This window comes from Diabrotica undecimpunctata, chromosome 7 (genome assembly GCF_040954645.1).
Source record: "Diabrotica undecimpunctata isolate CICGRU chromosome 7, icDiaUnde3, whole genome shotgun sequence".
Classification (NCBI taxonomy): domain Eukaryota; kingdom Metazoa; phylum Arthropoda; class Insecta; order Coleoptera; family Chrysomelidae; genus Diabrotica; species Diabrotica undecimpunctata.
This window is the reverse complement of record NC_092809.1, coordinates 150,521,639-150,548,062: the sequence shown is the minus strand read 5'-3', so window position 1 is coordinate 150,548,062 and position 26,424 is coordinate 150,521,639. Positions and strand designations below refer to the sequence as shown.

Genomic DNA, 26,424 nt, shown 5'->3' with positions numbered 1-26,424 from the left:
CAGCAACACCAGACAACAAAAATGTTAAACGAACTTCATCAAATTTCTTAAAATTTAAACATTTAAATTCAAGTTCCCGATGTCAACAGAGGAGGCTTAACTACTCCTAATGTTGGGACCATGGACGTATAAACACAGATGGACTCAGTTATTTACATAAAGATGTGAAGCCAAAATTATTTGACTAGGTTACATTCTCAGCACCTTCAAATGTTGTCACGTTTTTTTATTAAAATATCTTATGCACGTATCGCTGAAAATATTACTATATTTATTTTATACTCTACAGGTACTATCAAACCAAAATAATAATTTATTACTTATATTAATATATTTAATTGTAATTAAAACATCAAGTGTGCACATAGTGTGCATATCATTTAATAATAGCGTATAAAACAGATATCAACCAATTATTTTATATGTAGAAGCACTGAAAACTATTCATTAATGGCAACGGTGTTTACATTTCTCTGTCTTATGGCTCTACGTCAAACTTCAAATGCTGTTCCATGTCATGTCCATGTTTGTTTACTTTTTACCCAAGATGAGGAAAAGTTGTTTTTCGATATTTTGGCTGTATTTTAAGAGATATTTGTAAATAGTGAAATAAACATATTATAATAATGGTGCTACAGTATTGCATTTGCAAAAACCGAATTATTTACATCCCAATGTCTCATTTAATTTGTAAGTACTGTTTGTTTACATTATTAAGATGAGGAACTGAGGAAGCATGTTTGTTTACATTTTAAAATATGTCTTTCATAGACGTACCATTGGGTTTTTTTCATATTCATTAATGTAATGAACAAGATATTAGTTTATGAAATTAGTATAGACATTTTTAAATTGTAAGTAGACATCATCTGATTAAAAAGATCTGTTTAGTAGCTTTTTAATTTAATATTTCTCATGAATTCAAATAAATTAGTGAAATGAATAAAACTCATTTATTTTTCTATGTAGGTTTCCAAATAATATTGATTAATGATGAAACTTACTCCAAACTTCAACAGAGAAAACAGTATAAAAACCTTTCAAAAGCATCATTTTTGGTTATTAAAACTTGTAAGGAAGCTGAAAAATATTTCAGATATTTTAATAAAACTATAAATATCTACAACAGACGAGTTAAAAACCTTATGAATGTTTTGATTAATAAAACCATACATGTCCCAAAATCAATTTATGAGCATTTTGGTGACCATATGTATGATGAAGATGCAACCGATAGTCACTCTATGCAACTTTTAAAATTGGTTCTTGAGAAATATTTTAAAATTGGAATTCATCATGAAACGAGGACTACTTTAGATGATAACACCGTACGCATAAGAAGCGTTCTTACTAAGACTGTTTTATTTCGCAATCAATAAAAATGTATTTCTGTACCAACGTCTTCTATTATGTCTATTTACCATTTTTACTTTAATATTTCTGTTCGCTAAATAGCTTTCCAATAATTTATACATTTTCAAGCCTACTTTTTAATAAGTAGGTATATTTGCAAATAATTTTATGTCAAATGCCAGCTTTGGAATGATCAATAAATATTTTTGTAGCAGAAACCCTTACTACGAGGAATCTATTCATATTGTATTAAAACAAATTTGTCACAATTTTAAAAAATATGTTTTAATACAATTATCAATAAATATAGGTATGTACTTAAATTTGACAAATGTATATTTTTTAATTGTTTTTTTATCGTAGGATTATTTGATACCTATTAAAAAATTAACTTGAGCTCAACTATATTTTATTGTAATAATTTTAAAGCAAATAAAATTGTATTTTATTTTTTCTATAAAAACGTGTTTTTATACATTATTACTACTTCCAATTATTAACGTCTGAATAATTATCCCCACGAGTAAAAATTCAAGCACGCTTATGTTCATTGAGGAAGTATCACAGTCTATCGATACCCGTTTTACTCCCCTTTACCCTCTTGTCCAGGAATATCAAAGCTTCAAAACAGTGTGTGTTTAAGGTATCTTATTGCTGTGTCCATCTATGTTTATACGTCCATGGTTGGGGCTGTAAGGGCCCGTTCTCTGAAACGGATATGCCAGTGGCAGTACAATTTATATGACACTGTTACCATTTAGTTGGATCCGAAAAAAGAACGGATCGTGGTTTTTAGACTGACATTTTGCCTCTGCAAAGAGCCGTCTAAACGTCCGGATCGGGTATAGTGTGAGCGTGAATGTATCTGACGACGAGATGACACCGATGTATCATCCACTGTCACCAGATGACACAGCAATTGTAGCTTAACACAAAAACATTGATGTAGATGTAAATAATGTACAGACAGCACTGGATAACATAAAAGAATGCAGTATCCAATTGAAAATCGTCATCAACAGAAAAAACAGTTAAAAAGAGAAGAGAAAACCCAGACGTACAGCTGACAGTGCAAAACAATCCCATCGAATGGAAAAGGGAAGCAAAATACCTAGAGTCACATGGATCAATGACTAACCTTTACGGAACATGTGGACCAAACCATTTCAAAAAACAACAATAGCCAGAACGGCAATACGAGGACTCGTAAAAGAAGCAAATTAAGACTAAAAACAAAAATGAGACTGACAAACATTATACTTCTACTAACAGCACCAGAGAAGCGGTAAATGAAACCTGATATGTTTCTGAAAGTTTCTTGTTCAGAAAACTGAAACAAGTAAGGGTGACTGACACGATGGAAGAAAAAACCAGAAGGTACTGTGAGAGAAAATAAGTAAGATATGATGCGTAACATCGATGTAAGCACAAAAGACCAAAACAGCAAATCCTTGCCAACATATAAAGTCTAGATGATCGTAACTCTACCAACAGACGAAAACTCGGCACCCAGCACATAATCCCGACATAACAAAACTAGTTATAAAATTAACAAAAAACTACTACTCTAATAAAAGATATAGGCTTCTAAGATATTTACCTCTTTCATAAATAGTTCGTTAGCTAACCAGGTTCTAAAAAGACTTGGTCGAGGTGTGTTAGGCGTTGTTGGGCCATTCTCTCAGAATTTTGGCAGAATGTGCATGTCTAACTACTCACTTTGCACATTCTAAAGGCCGCTGATAAAACAGATTTTGGACCAGTAGACTTTCTTGAGACTTTTCTTGTTATTTTCTGAATTCTTCCAATATTCAGCTTTTTGGTATACCCAGAATTGATCTTATCAGACAATACGAGGACTCTTTAGGAAGACTATAAGCAATATAGTTACCAGCATTTCCTTTTTACCGTAGATACCAGCATTTCCTCATAATAAAAGTGACATTGTTTTATTTCGCTAGTTGTTTAACGAACTGTTTACATTTGCAAGGTGTTTCCTAACACTTAGCACAAAAATTCATTGCTAATGAGTCTACTTGAATTGTTTTTAAAAATACAAATTATAATAAATACAAGCATATACGAATTAATACCCAAAACGCTTAGACCGTTAATGCCAGTTCGGTAAGTATCTATAAATCGCAAAATCAAGTTTGTATTAAACAATAAATAAACCAATTTTACACCCAATAAGAACTTATTTTTCCGGATTCCTGATTTTCCTCATTCTTGTATAAGAATGTTACAAAATAAAATAATAAAAAGGCTAAGATAAAGTGCTATCCTAATTTTTCGACCTGTAGGAGTACTCAAACAATAAATGAATCTGTTTATTTTCATTTAATGTACAACTCAGCCAAGGTAATAAATCGTCTTCTCACTTTCGCACTCTAACCTCAAAATTTCAAGCTTAGTGTTCATTCTCAGATTCTTTCGTCGCTAGGTCAAGGTAGAAAGGCAAGCGTAAAGTGATAAACGGCCCATATCGATCCTACGGGAACCTCTTTTCTTGTCGAATAAAACCGGCAAAAATTCAGACGGCACTTTCTCGCATTCGACGCCGGTTAGGCTTTTAGGCCAATCACGAAATTTCAAAAGTACTCTGCAGTTTGTTTTTATTTCAAAACAAAATTTCTTGCGTGACATTTAAAATGTTTAGTTTTGACACTTTTAACAAAGAATATAGACGCTTATATATAAGCGTCTATATTCTTTGCTTTTAAGTTAAGCCACCGGCTCCACTCCACCCAAGAACTCGTCAGTGTATGTTGTTCTTAAATGAACGGAGCTTTTACTGTTGTACATATAAATTTTACTTTGACAGTTTTACTAAAAAATGTACAATAATAAACGATGAATCTAATTTCAACAAGCAAAAATTTAATGCCTTTAAAGTTTTTTAATGCCTTTGGATGTTAAAAATACATTATTGGTGTAATTAAAATTTTTTTTAATCAATTGTTTGTTCCCTTGGTAACGTATTTTCCATATAGTTATACTTAAGAAAGAACCCCAAAGGACTTAACTTCACTGACGTCATTTCAAAATATGTTCTAACAAAAAATTAATAGCAGTTGAACACAGATTAATTTTTAACAAATTAGGATGTGTCTATTATAATAAATGGCCTCTCTGATGAGTTTTTGCCTTTTTTAATTTTGCTGTACCTCTGAGAACTGTAAGAAGCACCTACATGGGTGATTCATGGTCTTGGTTGCTAATTCTGTGAGCCCGATGGAGTAAAAGCTAAGGATATGTCAACTCCTGAGTATCAGCAGATATCAGGTTGGAGTGTACTTCTTTTCTATTTTCTCATATCACAAAAATTGACATAAAAAAAACAACCACCGTTAACAACGCTTGAAACTCGGGAACTTTGGCCATCATTCCGAAGTTGAAAAAGAACTACTGAAAAATGGTTAGGAAAACGGCAATGAAGCTTACTTAGGATCGAAAAGTCTAGCTAGCGTGAGTAGTGCAGTAAAGAAAACGTTAAAGTTCCTGTGGAATCAAGACTTGAAGAGCCTCAACAGCAAATGCTTTAAAGCCTACCCAAAAGTAGCAAACATATGTTGGTTTTACACAAAAGATCTTTTAGGTCGCAGTGTGAAAATATTTACGAACTCTATCTTTCGTTAAACTTGTTGTGTGTTACTTTTAGCATTAACAGAATATTGGTAGTCAATTTAGAATTGACAATTGACAAAGACATCAAATTATACAATCTTCTTCTTAAGGAGCCTTCTCCATTACTGAAGGTTGGCTACAACTACAGCAAATTGCTCTCTATCTTGAGCTGTTCTTAGTATCGAATGTGTGTCCATGCCCTGTCCCGTCTCTTACATTCTTCAACCAGGAGCATTTTCTTCTTCCTGGATCTCTTCTTCCTTCCACTTTCCCTTCCATTATAAGTCGTAGAAAGTTGTATTTTTCTCCTCTGTAAATATGTCCTAGATAATTCGTTTTTCTGTTTTTAACAATATTTAGAAGTTCTCTCTCAGTACCCATTCTTCTTAGCACCTCGTTGTTGGTCACGTGCTCTGTCCAAGAGATCTTCAGCATCCTTCGAAAAACCCACATCTCAAAGGCTTCTGTACGCCTCATACTTGTAATTCCGAAAGTCCATGTTTCCACTCCGTATAGCAATATGGAATAAATAAACGTTTTTACAAATTTGTATCGGATATCCAACGATAACGTAGTTTATTAGGAATTTTTTCATTCGTTGAAATGCGGACCTAGCATATTCTATACGAGCACGTATTTCGACCTCGTGGTCAAGATCGTTTGTTATCCAGCAACCAAGATACTGGAATCTTTGTACTGGTTCTATATGTTTGTTATAGATACAAATATTAATGTCGAGATTTGGTGCACGTGTAACAGCCATTACTTCCGTTTTATTTGTGTTTATATTTAGTCCCAAGCTATCTCCCTCTCTGGTTATGACATTCAAAAGTCGTTGTAAACCCTCAGCACTGTCCGCAATAATGACGGTGTCGTATTTTCTTGACAATCTTTAACTTGTTTCTTGTATGTTCTGTTATGTATATTTCGCAATCAATAGATAGGGATACGATGGCCGATGAAATGGCCAACACGATCGCCTGATTTAACGTAATTTGATTTAACTGTACGCTATTAGATCATCAGTAATTATTAAAAAATAAATATTATAAGAAATAAACAATAGAATACAAGCTGGCAGCAGATGTCTGCCTAGTTTTTTAAAAAATACATCAACTAAAGGGTGTAAGTGCGAGTCATACATCATATTTTGGATTTGCTTAGAGACAGTCAAACGGACATATCTTTCAATTCACTTTGTTTGTATGCAAATCGTGTCAGATTAACTGAAACCGAAGATTCCTAAACTCACAAAATTGTATGTTCACAAGAAATGATAAGTTTACTTACTAATGGATACGAGTGATAGGGAAAAGATGTCATGCTTTTTATTTTTCAAAACAATAGACTATCTGAAAAAAATCAACTTTCACGGCACAAGAAACTTCAATTGTTTTCAGGAACTGGACTATTTATGCGCCGTCGGTCCCGTTCAAAAAGACGTCTCTTTGGACCTTAATATTCCCTAAGTTGAGGGTCGAATGGTTTGTTCGGATCTGGAGAATTGCGCCATTTACAGAGGCGTTTTTTCTTTGACAAGGTGGGGACGATATTAGTTTCGGCGGAATTAGATTCAGTAAATCAGACGGGAAATAAATGAATTGGGTGTGATCGAAGAGGATTAGAATTGAAAATTATTAGAAATTTTATACTCTGGCGAATCAATTTAGGAAAATATCAAATAAAAGTAGTATTAACTGACACAAACTATTCTGTATGTTATAAAGTAAATAGTTGTAATGTTCTTATATTTAGTATGCTGTGATGAGAAAGGAGGATTAAAATTTAAAATTATTAGAAGTTTTATATCAACGCGAAAACATTATAAAGACAATTAACACAAATCACCCTAAGTAAGAAATTGTTGCTAAGCAGTATGTTACGAGTCCGTCACTTCAATAATTCTTTAATCACTTTTAAATAAAATGTTTAAATCCATATTCGATTAATACCTCTAAATTTTTAACTTCTAAGTTGGTATTAAACAGCGACTCCAAGCGGCCGTTTTGGTATACATGCTTATCCAACTAACACTTAGCTCGCACTCTGGTTTGAATTTTTGGGAAGATCAGTTCGGTTAACTAAAAAAGTAGGCGGCAGGAGCAGGACTAAATTTGTTTTAAGAATGGTATTTTTTACATATATAACGAGTTTATTACAGCTGCCGCCGTTTCTCGCAACCTAGCTTCCAACGCTTGCGATCGTTCCAGTCATCTACTTGTAGACCCCTATCTTCCATTGCACCTTTTACTTCTTGTCTCCACGATCTTCTTGGTCTTCCCTTTTTCTTGCGGTTGGTGGGGATCCACTGTAACATTCTCTTTGGCCATCGTTGATCATTCATCCTTTCTACATAGCCATACCATTTCAGCCTTTTGCATTCTATAGTTTCCAGGACGTCAATGTCTATGCCCATACGCTCTTTGATTTCAGTATTCCTTACTCTATCTCTTCTAGTGAGTTGGCAACATCTTCTCCAATAATTCATTTCCATTGCTTTTATTTTGGATGCGTCATTTTTATTTATTACCCAAAGCTCTGAACCATATGTAGCAATGCTTTCTATGATACTTTTGTATATCCTAATTTTTGTGTTTCGGGTGATGTGGTTATTCCAAAGTATACTATTCAGTTGAGGTATTGCTGAATTTTCTTGACCAATTCTAGTAGCTATTTCTTTTGTATAGTATTTCTATTGAATAGTATTTTTTTGGGGGGGAAGAAGATGAAAAAGTTTTAGTTGTTTTGTAGTGTGTACCGTTGATTTATAGCCACTCTGAGCCGGTAAGTGGGTCCAATTATCAATAAAAAGTATAAAAACCATCAGCCATTTTGATTTCTAAAATATTGTCATTTTTCCTTTGATAGTGGATATATCTATCGGTCATTTCTCACATTATTTCTTTAAAAAATATTCTGGATTTAGATATAGTAATGGTATAAAATCATATCAATTTTCTATTTTATTTCCCGGCCTCAAAAACATATAATTATCTATCTTTAAATATATCTATTATTTATTAAGACTATCTGTAAAAATATTCTGTCTCATACCGGTCTTTTATATTCTAAAATATGTCCAGAGCATGCTTTTCGTTAAAATTATCTATTTAATCAATCCATTTTACATAAAATATTGTCAAACCATTCGAAGGTCACGTTACTTAAAAAATCATTAAAGCTTTTTGCTTGCATACAAGCTTCCCATTACCTTTGTGTAATATCTACAAGGTTAATAAACCTTGTGTTTTTTCCTACTTTTTATTAAGAGTAAGAAGGAACTCTAACACAAATGTTATTTTTAGCGTACTTAAGAAGTTAAATCCAGAATCAAGAATTCTTCATTTTTATTTTTGTTGGGGTTTATAATAAAAAAGGATTTGAGTTGTTCCCTACTGGGTTTGAATCTTTGCCGTCACCCTTAGCTGTTCCTTCAGAGATTCAGATCCTTAAGACTATTCCCGGACAACTTCAGGGAATCAGCCGGAAAGACCTCCTTCATTTAGAGTGTGGAACATTGTTCATTTTTTTTTGTCAAGTTTTATCAAGTTTTATTTGTCAATTTTAATAATCTTTTTATAACATTTTTTTTTCAACTTGAAATCAACTATTTCATCTAATTGTTCTGAAGCTATTTTCTTGTGGCATTTTAAATTAATTACTATTTAAATGGGAATAAGCCACAATTAAAGGTTAAAATACGATTATTGACGTTTCAATTTCCACTTCGGAAATCGTTCTCAAAATACAAACATTAGTAAATTTGTATTTTATTTACTAATTATATACAATTTACTAATGTTTGTATTTTGAGAATGATTTCCGAAGTGGAAATTGAAACGTCAATAAACGTATTTTAACCTTTAATTGTGGCTTATTCCCATTTAAATAGTAATTAATTTCATCTAATAATAAAGACCCGTCATTTTTTAAAATTAATAATACTAAATACCTAAAACTTAAGGACTAATTGTCAACTACAGGCTGAGGTGTTAAATCCTCCCTATCAAGTTTGTTGTACGGTTTTATGTGTACAGATTTAATCAGAAAGTTCGTTAATGATATTTTATTATTATATATTTAAACCTTGGACATCTATCCCGTCAGGATAGTGTCGTTATTACTTTATTAGGACATTTAATTGAAAGCCGAAGTACAGAGTTACATCTCTAGTATGCAAGTAAATTACGTTTTTAGGTAGTCATTAAATTTTTCTTATATTTTATTATTTGTAAATTCAGATCATCAGGGATCAATTGTGTATACCCAGGGAATTTTTTTTGTATATAAGTAACTAGGTTAACTGTACATAAATGGTGGTGGATAGCTATAAAAAATTAGACTGTATATATTTGGTTAGGTATTAAATTTGTGGTGAAGACTAAATATTTCAATTAATACTTGTTTCCCTTTTTATTTCAGCAAACAGTTTTACAAGATACCTTGGAAAGTATATGTTAATACTTTCCTGGCGCCCAATCACACCTTAGAGCAACTTCCATAGTTTATTACATTATTTCTATATTTTTTTATTACCATGTCATTCATTTTCTCATTTTACGGTCTCTGTAGGGCATGCAAATTGGCCAAATCCTCTTTTGAGTGTCAAGTAGTCACTCTCTGTCACATTGGCGCTCTGTTGTACTTGGTTACATTAGCCCACACATTTTGTTACATTACACATACACATTTTTGTTATATTGGCGCCCAACACCCCTACTCATACTTTTTATTACAAGTACATCTCCAACAGCGGATTAAAAAAAATTGAGATTGAAATTTTTTATATATACCTAGATAAAGTCCTATGCTCGATTAAAAACGAAGATATTAAGATAGTAATGGGACCAATGCTGGGGTTGGGACAGGAAAAGCTGACGGATGTGTTGGGAAATTTGACGTGCGTGAATTAAACATACTTGTAGATTTCTGCCAAATTGAATAAATTAAATACTAAATAAATTTAAACACAATTTAGTTACTTTTATTTATTAATATTTCAGGTGATGTGTGCGTTTTCAGATTGGTGTAAAGTGAATAATAATTTATTTGGTCTATAGATCATTTAATTTTTAATCTAATATGATAACAAGTATAAATTTGATGGTAATACGATCTCCACAGATACCGCCGACGCAGTACATATTTCTTTGTCGATAACAGTTTTTAGATAATATGAATCATTTTTCAATGATAATTGTGTTGGTGGTACCTTATTTTTCTAAAAGCCGGCCACTCACGATACTGGTGTGTCGTTCGACAAAATCGTCGATGATATCAATTCTGCAGTACTGCATTATAGAAACCAGTTTCTCTGGTAAAATTGTAACGATTTTGTTGGATGCACGGTCACAGACGATCAAAATGTTTGTCAATTAGTCGAATTCCCTTCCCTATAGGCGCAATAGGGGCACAACTATCAGCCAAATGCTCTTCGTGTGCTAGTCCTGGGTAATAGAACTCCAAATGGTGCCCTAACCGATTCAAATTCAGGACAGGATAGAGAAATGTTTCTGGAAATTGTAAACATAATGACAGCCAATGTCTGAATACGGACACGGCATCTTAAGAAAAAGAAGTTTATTTATTACTTAGTTTAATAATCAAATTGATTGGTTCTGTGCCTATTAATTTTAATGTTGTAAGTCTAGTGTCTAATTTTATGTCGTCTGACCTTCTTACCTTACTAATATCTATTTCTGGAACAATTTTTGTTCCTAGAGTGTCTATTAGTTTTATTATTTTCCTTGTGCCTCTTTATTGTCTTCGTTGTCTTTGTTTTCAATGCTATTTATGATAAGGTTTTTCCTAAGCAATTGGACGTTTTATAGGATTTTGTTCTATTGTTTCTTTTACTTTTATATTTTCTATTTTCATTTCTTTTAATTCCTTCAATACTTCTGATGGTACTTTCTATGGTTTTTACATTGCTGTTTCCTTCTTAAAACATTTTTAAATTATTTTTAGCTGCTTGCTTTTATTGATTTTAATTAATTATTTTAATTTTTAATAATTTTAATTGTATTCCTCTTAATTTTTACTACCTTTTTTATTGTTTATCGTATTCTTCGTATACTTGACAATATGCTTTTTTAATGGTCATAAATTTCCTACACTATACTTATCTATAAACTATGTCAAATAAATAATACTTTTATTGACTGATACGTAAAGAGTACTCGGACGAACAAAAGCTATTTTTTGTACGTCAATCTCTTGGCATATCTGTCTTTCAATATTTAATAAATTATTTTTAAACTGCACTTTTAAACTTAAAAATAGGTAAATATCACGATTGATGAGGCCAGATGTTCCAAGTTGAATATGTGGGCGGCTTCAGACACTTCAGAGTATAGTATGTGGGATTGCATAAAGGGTTTTAATAGATACAGGTTTTCATTTTGAACTTGTTTTTAGATTGAGTTTTAAAAATAACGTGTTTGTTTACTTCACATAATATATTATTATATTTATACGTAAGTTATGGTAATATATGCATATATCAGTGATATTTTTTTTATGAACTAAAACACGGTGTGTTTAAATTGTAGACGTAATTTTTTTATGGTATGAAATAATAGGAATTTTAAACACAAACAAGTTCTAAAATTATTTTATTATAATAAATAAGAATATATTCGTCACCTTTACTTAAGCATTCAAATGCTACTCTTCTTCTTCTTCCTACTTTATAAATAGGCTTAGTGCCTGTTTTACTTCGGTTTTTAGCCTCAATTGACGTTGTCTGACCACCTTTTCCTCGGTCGTCCCAATGATCTTCTTCCATTTGGCGATTTGTCTCTTGCTATTCGTACTATTCTATTTTCTGTCATTCTTTCGATGTGTTGATTCCATTCCACTTTTCTTCTTTTGGTCCACGCGTTTATTTCCTCTATACCACATCTCGCTCATATTTCCTCAGTTCTTACTCTGTCTGTTAGCTTTTGGTTTGTTATTTTTCGTAAGCCTTTCATTTCTGTTGTTTCCAGTAGTCTTTGTGTTTTCGCCGTATCTACTCTTGTTTCCGCTGTGTACGTCATTATCGGTCTTATTGTTGATTTATATATCCTGATTTTCGTTTCCGTTGTGAGATATTTGTTTCTCCAGATTGTGTTGTTGAGACATCCTGCTGCTCTGTTTGCCATGTTTACTTGTTTTTGTACTTCTTCTTCCACTTTTCCGTAGCTTGACAGTTTTATTCCCAAGTATTCAGTTTCCATCACTTGTTCTATTATTTTGTTATTTACGACTAGTTTACATCGTCTCGGTTCCGCTGATATCACTATCACCTTAGTTTTCTCTGTTGAGATCTCCATATTGTATATGAGCGCCGTATCTTCGAATTCTTTAATTAATCTTTGTAGGTCATCTTCATTTTCGGCTGTTATTATCGCGTCGTCGGCGTACCATATCATCCTTATTTCCTTTTCTTCCATTCTATATCCTCTTCTTTTTTTAACTTTCTTTATGATTTCATCCATTATAAGATAAAATATTAATGGGCTCAGCGAATCTCCTTGTCTAATGCCAGTTTTAAATGGTTTTTACTAAATCCAGTGATATTCCCTTTTCATATAATAAATGTATCGCGTCCCGAATTCTCACTCTATCAAATGCCTTCTTCAAATCTATCAGACACATATATGCTGGTTTGTTGTATTCCAGTGACTTTTCTTTTATTTGTCTTATTACAAAAACTGCATCCGTGCATGATCTTCCTGTCCGAAATCCTTGCTGTTCCTCTTGCAGAAATATTAGTTCGTTTATTTTTGTCGCTATTATTCTTGTTGTCAATTTGAGTGTTGTATTTAATAGATTTATTGCTCGATAATTATTGGGGTCTTTCTTTTCTCCTTTTTTGAAGAACATCACCATGATCGCTCTCCTCCATTCATCTGGTATTCTGTTCGTGGTGATTATTTTATTAATACGAAGTTGCAGCTGTTGTACAAGGTGATCACCTCCATATTTTAAGAGTTCATTTGGTATTTGATCTTCTGGTGACTTTCTGTTTTTTACTTTGTTTATTCCTTCATTCACATCGTTTTGGTAGATTTCGGTCTTTTCCTCAGTTATTATATTTGGCGTTTCTGGTAAAGGTTCTTCGTTTTGTTTTTTAAACATTTCTGTCAGGAAGGCCACCCATGTAGCCTCTTGTATGTGTTGCTATTTCAACTAGTTCTTTTATTTCGCTTCTTTGTTGTCTTATGAAGCGCCATACTTGTTTCTGTTGTCTCGCCATCTCTATGGACAACAGAATTTTTTGAATCTTTCTCAGTAATCTGTTTTTGTTTTTCTTACCATTTGATGAGTTTCAGTTCTTATTCTTTTATATTCTTCATATAATTATGTATAATTCATATCATCTTATACAATTGTATAATATATCATTATTACACTCCCAAGAAAAAAGACCACATTTGTTTAATTTATTAATGTTTTGTATTTTGAAAACGATTTCCGAAGTGGAATAGTAATAAACTTAAATTGTGGCTTATTCCCAATAAAATAGTTCTTATACTCCTGTTAAAATGTGTAAACATACTATAATTACACTGCTGCTTACTATGTGCTATCATACCTTTACAATAATTTCTAAATCTGCTACGAATTACAAGCATTGAAACTAAAATTGACAATATATAATAATAACAACCGCTGTTAAGTGAAAACTATAAATATTGCTCTATACATATCGCTACCTTGAAAGAAAACAGTCATATCTCAAAAAAAAAAAAGAAAAAATGGACTATGGTAGTGAACAAATTTCAAATATTCTATATTTTTTTGTTTGATAACGTCATACAGTTAGTTGATGCCTATGGCCGTCAGATGGTAGAAGCGTAGTTATTGATAATTGAAAAGTGGGTTTGATATTTTGCACAATATTGCCATATTTTAAGATGTGCCATTCTCTTTCAAAAACGCAATAAGATTAAACAATACTTTATGTGAAGAACAATTCATTATTTTGAGTTGTGTCAGTCTTGTAAAAAATTTAAGGTTATGTTTAGTGAGTTGTAGTATTCTTTTGAGTTATATCAGTATTTTAGAAAATTATTAGAACTTATTGAATTTTTTGAACCCAACTATCTACACAATATTTCGACTTACGATGTTCTTAAAAGAAATAAATCCAGTTGGAATTATTTCAGACTATAAAAATGTCTCAATGATTTAAAAGTATACTCATGCTAAAGTTGACTTTGGCCAAAAAAAAGTAAGAAAGTGTATTATGGTTAAATAATGAATTTTCAAATGAATACAAGTATTTTTTAACGATAATTTACTACAGAATGGCAGTATTTTTTAGTTTTTACACTATAGCGTTTTTGTTTTTTATTTTTATGTGACAAATATACATTCGCAAAAAACATGTAAATTAGTTTTAATAAAGAAGTGAATTACCTCCAAACAGCGAACACATTTTTGTAAGAACGTCACAACTCGAAAAATTTATAGCCTAAAATAAGATTAAGAAGAAAGTATGGGACTAACTATAGCTTTTTAAAGGCTAATATACACTAAAGCCAAAATATTAGCCTGTTAGCAGTTATGGGGAAAGTTTTATGATATTTTTAAAAGTCATTAATTTTTAAATGGCCATTTCTGAAAATTGTCACATTTTGACAATGACGGTCTTTTTCCAAAGTAGCGTTTTTTTTTTAAATTAAATAAACACCAACTAATATCTAAATAATCATCAGTTCAGTATTATTATCAACAATATCAAATATTTTTGTATAAATATAATTTTGTAAACGAAACGAAAAAAATATTTACAGAATACTACTACACTCCGAAATTCATTGCATTTAATTGTTTTTCGTTGCTATTTTTGGGCGGCATTTGTTGATCTTGACACTTAAGGACAAGGTCATAAATATTGAGATAATACGCTAATAAACTATATCCAGTGTAAAATAAACATTTGACTTATCTAATGAAATTGAGTAAATAAATATTTTATAACTTTGTATTTGTTGACAAAGTTCTGTAACTAATTTAGTAAAATGTCCGGAGATCATTTTGTGCTAAAGGCTAAGGATATAATCGCGAAAAATATTATATTTTCCATTGTTTTGTCATTTATACCATTTTACCTGCTAAAAGTAAGACGTTCTGAATTTCATTAAAATCATTCATTTGTTGATCTAGCTTATTTTTGATCTTTGTCAAACTCCCTTTAGCAACTGGAATTCTGCTTATACTGTTACGATATTTTTGTACTTATTAGTGTCCTGCATGTAGTGGAATATTGTTGAAATATTCCAACAGGTTGTTATTGTTCGTCCATTTATATTTTATTGAATAGCTTTGTAAATAATATCAAATTAAATTTGAAACTTTGAAAAATTTAAATCAACTAAACAAATATTTCTCCCAAAAAGATCAGAAAAACACACGTCAGAAAACATATCAGCAAATTATTAACAAAAATACTGAAAATCGGCATATTTAACCATAAGCTGTAAAAAAAGCTTATGTATTCAATAAAATACTTATAAGATTTACATTATCTTCTACAAAAAAACTCAAATAATTTTATATACTTTAATCTCTCAATAAAAAATGATAATCAAATGAATATTTAACTGCATCCTGAACGAATTCCATTGGTCATTGTTTCGTTTTATATAAATTACCGTTACAAAATTATATGTTAGATCTAGTAAGATACTCAAAAAAAAATTAAAATAAACTTAAAAAAGAATGTTGCTCATTGTCAATAAAAATTAGCAAATTTAATCATTAAAGCTCGTGTCTCTAACAGCAAAAAAAACATTATAAAATATTGCACTCACATAACAGTTTGTTTACATTTGAAGACAGGGCCATAGGCATGGAGAAAAACATATGTCGATTTCCAAACGGACAGGTAGTGGATTACACCATACCCCGTCAGCAGAAATCAGATCGTAACTTAACAACAAATATTTGAATGGATATTGATATAAAAATTATAACTGGTAACTGAGAACTAAAATTAGTGTCTTTTTTATAAGTTCACTGTGAGCTAATTAATTTTTAGGAAGAGGATGTGTAGTTTGGTTCCAAATATTTGTTCCCATGAGAAAATATTAACGCTTTAAAAACCAATAAAATTTTGAAAGGAATTATGTATAGTTAATACTTGAATGAAGTGGTTTAAAAGACAACGTATTTTTTTATGGGAACGTATGAATTTTCTAAACCCAAACATAATTTATTACGAATAGGGAGACTTAAGAACAAACACATATATATTTGAAACGATAAAAATTAACCTTAAAACATATTACTGGAAATACAGGCTTGTAATCGAGAAACTTGGTATGCTACACTAGGAGACGAGGTCCACTTGGGCACCAGGTACCTCTAGGAACATCGTCGTTACCATATTCGTATTAAGCGACCTCAAAAAGCCTCGAGTAACAAATAGTAACTCATTGCTGTAGATATTTTCTGAGTTGCAAATTTTTCTTTTGTATGAACCTTCTTTGGAAATGCATCTTCCTTATGCACAAAATGCAATTCTCATTTTACCACCATGAATTTTGTTCACAAACTTTCTTGACACTTACCAAAATCGAATGCAAAAAGTGGCACAGCGATTCATCTTGCTACGGAAAATTGGTAGGTTTAGTACTTCGTTTCCTTGCCTACAGGTAAACATTTAATTATTGTCTTGCATTAGGGTATCCAAGAGTGTTAATTCTTCTCTTTATATCTGGTCAATTTCATTTCGCTGGCTTGCATTTGAACCAAACGTAAGGTGTTCAAGAGCTTGGTGTGCAAAATAAGTCACCCATATAGCCTGGAATTGCCAGTGCCTAGACATATTGAATTGAAGGGAACCAAAAAGCGGACCATCTTTCCGGGGGAGGGGCAAAAATAACATTTCTTGCTGTGGAAAATTAGTAAGTTTAGTGCTTTTTAGTGCTTCTTTTTCTCGCCTACTGGTTATAAACATATAAATAATTATAAACATATAAATAATCGTCATTAAATGCGTGCTACACTATTATAAGGTATATGACAAAATACTCGTTCGTTTTGCATTCCATTAATTTCAATGACAAGAACATTATTGTTAATCTATGTATGTATATTTTTTTATTACTTCATATCCAACATAAAAACACCTACAAAAAATAATCTTTTGTTGAAGATATTTAATTGCCACATCTCCTTAGTTCACATCAACATCTGGCAGAAATGAAACAACACTATTTTAGCACATCTGTTTGTTTTTAAAGAATATATTTGTGGATGGTTTGTAAATATCAGTTGTTTGTTGACACTGGAAATATAAAATTTACTTTTATCAGTTTGGTGAAAGATAAACTGAAAATTTCAATGAATACTGGGAAATTAGGAGTGAATTAGTAGAAATCTTTATAAAAATGTTTTGTGTATAGTGTGTATTTCTATAAATTGTGTTTTGAGCGGAAACATTTCCACTATTTAATTAAGAACCTATTATTTTTATTATTGATTGTTAGATCATCTATTTTACGATTGTTATTTCCTGACCGTGACTTTTAAATAATTTTTTTTTAATTTTCGTGTTGATTCGGTCTGGGTTATTGTTGTAACATTTTGGCTAATTGCCGTGAGCAATGAAAACTTTACCAAACACTAGAACTAAGACCATATACTTGATACTATTTAGGTATATTACATGTTGCAAGATACATGAACAGTGTAGGGTAACATATTTGCCTTAAATGTATTTAACCTTCCGTCGAGCGTGGCTAATAAGATTGATACAAGGAAAAAATGAACTCCACTGTGTTGTGCTAGTAATTTCGAATCGTCCAATCTCGCAATAGCTTCCTAACCTGACCTAACCCTCCCTCGAGCGTGGCTAATAAGATTGATACAAGGGAAATATGCACTCCACTGTGTTGTGCTAGTAATTTCGAATCGTCCCATCTCGCAATAGCTTCCTAACCTGACCCAACCCTCCCTCGAGCGTGGCTAATAGGATTGATACAAGGGAAATATGCACTCCACTGTATTGTGCTAGTACTTTCGAATCGTCCAATCTCGCAATAGCTTGCTATCTCGTATTATCCTACTGAACGAGATCCGTTGATCATATCATCAGTAATCTGAGCTAGACAAAAGATATTTGAATATTGTTCAGACTGATACACCGCGCCCAAACGTGTAATAAAATCAATTTTGTAAATTTGTTACATACTATTAATTTTGGTTAGTGCTATATATTTATTCTACTACTACCTACTTACATTTTTTATTGAAAGTTTGTAAATTTTTTTTATGTAAACATAATCATATGCGTTTTAGGACATAAATATGCTAATGCACTTCTTTTAACATCCGTACAGACTGACACAGTGTTGAAACAAAGATGAATTGATGTGAAAATTTTGCCTGTCAAAATGTTCAATGATCTTGAGAAAACTAATAAGTATTTTTGAAAAATTTAAACCCAGAATGAAAGGCTGCATTATTACCAAGTGCCGAAAGTTCCTTTTTTCTCTTTTCTTTTCACCCTTGTAACTTATTAAAGTAAAAATTATAGAAGTTTTCACGGACTCGATAATAACGTAACCTTTCATTCTGCGTTTAAATTTTTCAAATATACTTATTAGTTTTATCAGAATTCGAACTAAATGAATACGTTTAAAACACATTGAAATTTTGACAAGCGACATTTTGCGCCCATGCCCTTAAAATCGACAATAGGATGTCAACAATAAAGTATTCCGAAGCATTCGAAATGCCATGCTTCAGTTTATAAATAACAGCTTAATTGGTCGATTGGTTAAGGATTGAGCAGCGCTATTCTGACCAGGAGAAGGTATTTCAGAAGTATAATGTATTAGTACCTGTTAAATAATGATTTCCTGTTAAACAACTAGAAATTTAGCTTCTGTGCAAGGAATTTTCGATTCAAATCCACATAAAACTTCTTCGACATTTAAGATCGAAACTTCGCTGTTTCACTTCTCGAACACCAGAAACAGTTATCTCTTCAGTTGTGAAAAACAACAGAAGAACCAAACGGAACCAAAAATAGAAGGATTTAAGATTTTGTGATTTGGCGTAAAACAACGAAAAGAAAAAAGAGTAGCAAACCCTAAAATTACGACTTATTTTATCTAACTCCTAGATGGAAAACAATTTACACGGAGAAGTTGGGAGATAAACAAGCAAAAACTGAAAATAAGAAAACTGCGTATAACACAGGCAAAAGCAAAAAAGAACAAAATATATATATATAAAAAAAAACAAATATCAAAACAAGTATAAAATTATAGAGGAAAAAAAAAGAAAAATTGAAAAGTTCAATTCAATTTAACAGACTCAAAATGGGTGCCAAAAACTTAAATAAATATGATGATGCAACTGTGTCAAGCAGATTACCAAAATGCAGATATTCAGATCGAATTTCGTTGTTCCTTTTTGGTTTCATCTTGTAACTAATCTGCATTGAGTAATTAATGAATTAGTATGATCTTTAAAAACTACTGTAAGGCAAAACTTTTTGGTTAACCGAGTTTTTGACAAATCGAACAGTTTAAGTGATGATATAGTAGAAGCTATTAGTTTACATAGTCTCAAAAGCAAGTTCGATGAAAACTAACTGGATATTGTACCTAATCTTATGTTAACTTTGTATATTTGTAATTTTTTTTATGAAAACTGTGATAAATGTAAGAATATATTTGTAATGTAAGAATGTTTTTTTTCATTAGAATAAATTTTGTAATCACATGTATGCTTTGCAATGTTTGTTTTTTGTAATTTGCTATTATTGTGAAATTTTTTTTTCCAAAAACTAAACTCTTAATATTAATTTTTTTTCACGTCACAAAAGTATTAATTTTTGTGACGTGATTGACAATAAAAAAATGTTACTTTTACGCCTAGACCTAAAAGTGAAGCACTTTTACGTCTAGGCACAAAAAGAAGTAAAAGTCAAAAGCTTCGTAAAACGCAGTGGCCCTGCATAAAAAATAAATAAATTAATAAAATATTTACTGGTGCAAAATCTGAAAGCATAACTTCCAATTTATGCTGTTTTTTTTTCAAAAATAAAAGAGTCATTTTTTTTATTAAATGCATATATTTTTTAAGTAAATGTTGTAAGGAAACACTATGGTGTTTATTGTTTAGTTTTCTAGCGGAACAATTCATGTAAATTCTTTACTTGTACATCACCATTAATTTTGTTTGTAACTTGTATTAAAGTGGAGTAAATATTTTTTAGATTAAGTGCGAATATTTTTGAGATAAATGTTTTAAAGGAAACTAAAAATAAATAGATGATAAATACTATAATAGTAAAAGAATGGCACTCTAAGACTTGCTACAGATATGGTATGGTGTTTGCCTTTTAGTTTTCTAGCGGAACAATCCATGTAAATTCTTTACTTGGACATCACTTTTAATTTTTTGTAACTTGTGTTAAAACGGAAAATAAGAGAATTGGGGAACTAAATAATTAACATGATTCAATAATTTAGTTCGCGTATAGTGTAAATAAAATAATAGTCATTAAAAAAGATTTATTAAATTTTAAGTGATTTTTAATAATTTCGTATCAGTATGATTTAGAATGAATATTCTATATGCATTCTGGATAATGAAATCGCTGATACGAAGTGACATTGTAAGTCCTTCGTTGGATTAACGTTCTATTTTTATACATTTAAATATCTTTTAAATTTTTAGACACCAGACTCTTTTTTTGTCCCTGGTCTGCCTTTCATCATTTTTTTTTATCTACTTGATGTATTAGGAATATGTACATTGTTAAAATGAATCTGTAGCTTTCTTTTAAATTCGATCATAAAAATTCAAAACTCCTTTTTACTTTGCATTATTTATTTTGATCAGTTTTATTTTAATTAAAATTTCATATATTGAAGTAAGAAATTACTAATTAGTAATTACTATTTTCGTTGGGAATAAGCCACAAATTCAGTTTAAAAAAAGTTTATTTCTGTCGTTTCGATTTCCCTTCCCAAATCGTTCTCAAAATACAAAACATTAATAAATTAAACAAATTTTGTTTTTTGTTACTTGGTGGAAAATTCTTCTAATTTAATTTTATCTGACACATTCGTATGGACAAGTAGATAACTTTAAAATGATATTGCCAATATTGTTGAGTTGCGTTCCTGGGACGACTTTATTGTGAGGCAGTTCATTCGATTACATGAAATCAACTTTATTATATAAATGGTTTATAAATACTTGTAATAAGTTATCTTTCCACATTATAATTTTTTTGAATATGTCAGAGTAACAATAAAAAAAAGATAAGCAAAAACGAAAACCTATGTAATTGTATGTTTTGGTTACCTGAAGCAAATGAAAACTAATTAGAAGTAAAATAAAAATATCAGTAATTACACAAAAAATAGAATAGGGGTAATATTAGTTATTGGCGACAAAAAAAAGATGAGAGTTAGGAGATTAATTCAAAGAAAAAATCAGATATATTCATGTTTAAATAAACTTTCAAGTTTAAGATCAGTTTCACATGTTTTAGATGTTATTAAAAGAATTCAATGTGACTGAAGAAACATGAATAACTTAAAAGATTACCAATTATAAACTAAGAGTAAAGAGTAAAATTAAAATGCAAGGTCAAAATTGAGATCTGATCATCGAGTCATGAAATGACATGTAAATAAAATGGATATTCAAAAATGAAGTAAACAAGTCACGGACGTAAAAAATAGCAAAAAAAATAAAAAAAGGTACTGCTTTTTGAGGTATAGTGAGTAATTACTATTTTAGTTGGAATAAGCCGCAACTTAATTTTAAAATAAGCTTATTGACGTTTCAATTTTCATTTTGGAAATCGTTCTCAAAATACAACATTAATAAATTATACAAATTTTGTTTTTCGTTAGTGAAAAATTTCTAATAATTAAATTTTATATTATACACTCGCGATCATAAAATCCGGGTCACCTTGAAAATTTTAAGTTTCTTGGATATTTTTGCCTCTGGTTCAGTACTAACCTTTTTTTTGGCTAATGTATTTTTTATTTGTCATCAATGTTTGTTTTGAAAAAAAAAAAATAGTTTTTTATTGTTTTTATTGAAAAAAACAGAAAACAAATCAAATTGTTGATAAAACAGACATATGAAAAAAAATGGAAAATTCAGAAAGTGGTAAAAAATCAGTGAAATTTCAATGACCAATATCGTGTATTGCCTCTCCTTGCTCTAATAACCTCTTGCAGACGACGGGGCATACTCTCAATTTTTCTCCGGATTACATGTTGTGGTATGTTATTCCACTCTCTCACTAACAGATCCTTAAGCTCCTGTACTTTGTTAGGAGGAGGGGTATGGGTTTGAATACGTTTTTTCAAATCGTCCCAGAGATGTTCGATGTGATTCAGGTCCGGAGACCTAGCTGGCCAGGGTACCCTCGTAATTCCAACTTCGTCCAAGTATTACGTACTGATCCTGGCAACGTGCGTTCGCGAGTTGTTCTGCATAAAAACGACGTTTTCTCCAAGCCTTGCCATGGTATGCATAACATGTTCTTCCGGAATCTCCGTAATGTACCTTCGTGCAGTTAGGGACCCATTTTCGATGAAGGGTAATTATGTGTGGAAGTCGGAAGATATACCTCCCCAAGCCATGACCGAGCCTCCACCAAATGGCATTCTTGGAGCAATGCAAGCTTGTGAAAATCGTTCACCGGTTCTCCTCCAAACTCTTACACGTCCATCGGATCCAGTTAGGCAGAAACGGGATTCATCTGAGAATAACACTTTGCTACAATCGTTAATTCCCCAATGCGCGTATTGTCGAGCAAAAGCTAGTCGTGCAAATCGAGGCACCCGGCGAAGTGGCGGTCCTCTAGCCATTACCCGAGAAGATAGTCAAGAAGAACGAAGTCTTCTTCTGACTGTTGCAACACTAAAATTGCGATTTCGTACTTCCTCTAGACGATTTTGATGCATAACCGCAGTTGAGGTCCGGTTTCGTAAAGCCTGAAACACAAGGAAACGGTCATCTAGTGCCTTGGTCGTTCTTCTTCGTCCAGAGCCAGGTCGCCTGGTTAGCAAACTTGCCTCCTGAAAGCGTTGAAGCACTCGTTGAACCGTAGAAAGGCTAACGCCAACAGTTCTTGCGACTTGCCGTTGAGTGTAACCGTCTTCCACAAGTGCAATAATTTGTGCCGTTTCAACAACAGTCAAAGGCATTTTTGTCAAAAAATAAACACTAATAATGGCACTAATAAACACTAATATTGGCAATAATAAACGTTTGTCCGTTGCATTTGAACAGAAAGACGAAGTACAAACGAGACATTTAAAACAAGCGGAGTTACAGGTAGCGTTCATTTTGGGAACTGTGCACTTTACCGCGAAATCGGCACTATTGGAATTCTTTGTTACAAAGGAAACCGCAACAATTCTCAGAAACATGCATTAGTTTGTATTTGTGTTATTATTATTTACGATAAAGCTCGTTAAAAATGAAATATCGGTGATTTTCAAGGTGACCCGGATTTTATGATCGCGAGTGTAATTAGGTAGTTAGTTCATTATAAGTAGTTCATTCGATTACATGAAATCAACTTGAGATTATCCACCAGATAAATTATAGCATGTGATCTTAAAAAGACGAATCATGATTTACTATGAACTCACTAACAGGAGAATTTTACTGTCATCATGGCATGTGTTTGTCTTTTTAAAGACGAATTACATGCTATGATTTGTTCTGACGGATATTCTTAAGTTGATTTCATGTAATCGAATAAGGTATCTTAAATCAATTTAAAGTGTTCTACTATAAAATGTAAGTATATGTCTGCAATTGTCAATATGTTATTTGCAAAGATGTGTACAAACAATGAGTAAGTGTCATAAATATTTTTATCAAAAATGTATACGTTTTTAGCTCAATTGCTTAGATCAAATAAAATATAAACGCAAAATAAAGGTATTAGTTAGGTGTAGGTGTCATTAATTATGTGTTTCGAGTAAAGGAAAAATAAATATAAATCGTATTGCCAATTTGAATTTGAATCGTAAGAAATATAACAATGTTACAAAAAGGCAGATATTGGATGCTAGTAGCTAAGGTTCGAATTTAACAAACTTTTAGAGCACCCCCGGTATGTTAAAAAATCATATAACCTCAATCAAATGTACATATTATCAAAATATTTATTTAAAGTACTTAAAACATGCAGATTTTTTCAAGTATGCTAAATGCTTATGTAAATTGCTTAATTTTGAAAGTTTTACAAGTAGTTATGTGAACGATGTTATGCAATTTGAACGTTTTGTGTATGTTTAAAAGTTTATACTCCTATGTGAGACTATACGAGTTTAAAAAATCAATTTTAATTCATTTATTAGACTTAAAGATAAGTATTGTATTTATATTTTTAAACAATAAAAAAGTAAACATATCCTTGATATCATTTGAAAAATATGAACCAGATATTAGATGCACAAAATATTGTTTTATTTGGTTATTAAGGAAAGAACGTAATTTTAAACAAAATAAAAATCGATTTTGTACTCACCGAATTCTATCTTGTAGATCGACTTTACTCTTCTTCTTAGAGTGGGCATGAATGGGCGAAACACTGGGTTCACTTCCCGAAGTTGGGGGACTAGAAGAGCCAGTACTAGAGCAAGACAAACTACCAGTTCTTGCTCTTATCTCACTGCCGATGGGGTGGTTGGAAGATATAGCAAGGGTAGGTCGACTGTTTTTGTTCTTACGTTTTTTCTTTTTTCCTGAATCGACTTCTTCGATTCTTCCAAATATATTACTGGTGGGAGGCGGAGGCATCCAATCCAAGTCCTTTTTTAAATGTCCACGACCGCACTTACACCCACAAGCCTTATACGCTAAATCGTAGCCCTTCTTGGTCCAGAGGTTTTGATGCCTTTGGCGTTCGGACCAAGAACGAGCCCTGCCACAAGTTTTAAGATAACTTAAGACGGATTGTTCCCATTGATCAAAGCACTCACGGTGCATATATCTTCCCGATGTGCACAATTCGTTATTGCAAGTAACTCGCACGGTATCCCGGAGATCGTCCAACGAAATAAGCATGTGGTCATTGTTGTTCATATGTTGCTGGGCGCGCAGACACTCTCCCGTGGGCACACAACACCTGGTGACACCGCCGGTGACCTCGTCCCCGACGAGGCCCTGAACTTGCGCTAAGTGTCGACGAGGTGCCATGTTCATTTAAACTGTGTGTGACCTTGAAGAGATGCGTTCACGTCTTCGATGCGGCTGCTTCGGAGGCCTACTGTGACCGCCGGCATACGCACGCCGCACTCGCCAGGGAAAGTGCGTGGTGGGGGGCGACGATTCGGAAAGCGAAAGGTAGGGGAAGGTGGGGGAGCGATTTTCACTTTCGGTTTCGCGGCGACGCCACAGACGCAAGCGCCGGATTTTCACTCTCCGACGGCCCTGACCATCGAGGCAGCGGACGACGTCGGGACGGCGCTCATGCCGCTGGCGATGTCGATGCCGTGGTGATGCTTGCTCCTGCTGAAGGCTGCCGATTTGTTTGGCTTTTGGATGAACGTACTGACACGCGGTTCACCGGTATTGCATTGTTACCTATGTGAATATTTCTAATAGCGACGTGACGAGGCTGTGGGTGAATTTGAAAGGTCCGTAGTGTATTTTCGTTTAGGTGACATTCATTCATTCATTTTATAGTTCATTCATAATTAAAAATATTTTAATACTACATTATTTCGTGCGTTTATTTACACTGCGTTTAAATATATTTATGTATTTATAAATACAGATGTAATTTTGGAAATCATTTCATTTTTTATATACTTAATAAGTATATTATATACTTTTAAAAAATAATACTTATTTCTTAAAAGTATGTCTTCGTTGTTTAAATAAAATGATTTACTTATAGTAAGTTTGAGACAGATTGATTTATATATTATAATATTGTATAATATTTTTGTGTCTTGTCAAAACCTTCCATAAAGTTTTTTTTTGGGTCTATGTTCGTATTTTCACTTTCTCTATGGTATTTTTAATTTATTAAATATATAAATACTTGGGCGAAGTATCAATTTAGTATCTATTAAAGTATTTCAGTTACCATTATTGTGATCTTTCAATCTACATCAATTTATAGAACACTAAAATTTGAAACTTTCCAATTATTTAATATTTAGGATACTATTAACGCATTATAGGCCAGCGTGCTATTTATAGATCACTGAAAATTTAATTATTAAAAACAAATTTCCATAGATATTTTAGTCTGCAGTTAACTGAATTATAATTTTTGTTGTATTATATTTTCAATATCCTTTTAATAACACAATTATACTTAAACATCGGACAAATTTGCTGACTTCGTTTAGACTTACATATTTAATAAGAAAATTTTCATAATCTGCCCTTTTTTGTGTTTTTGTGCTTTTATGTTTTTTATAAACCTAGAAT

At 31.9% G+C, this 26,424-nt stretch overlaps 1 protein-coding gene across 1 annotated transcript in view; it reads right to left on the bottom strand.

The window, feature by feature from the left end:
- The window catches only part of heca (hdc homolog, cell cycle regulator), an 821,779-nt gene extending 796,544 nt beyond the window's left edge, over positions 1-25,235 (bottom strand). Inside the window, exon 1 of the mRNA XM_072538543.1 lies at positions 24,509-25,235. Coding sequence (XP_072394644.1) covers positions 24,509-25,185 — 677 coding nt within the window. The 5' untranslated portion in view covers positions 25,186-25,235. The remainder of the gene's footprint in view (positions 1-24,508) is intronic.
- Between the last annotated feature and the right edge of the window lie 1,189 nt (positions 25,236-26,424).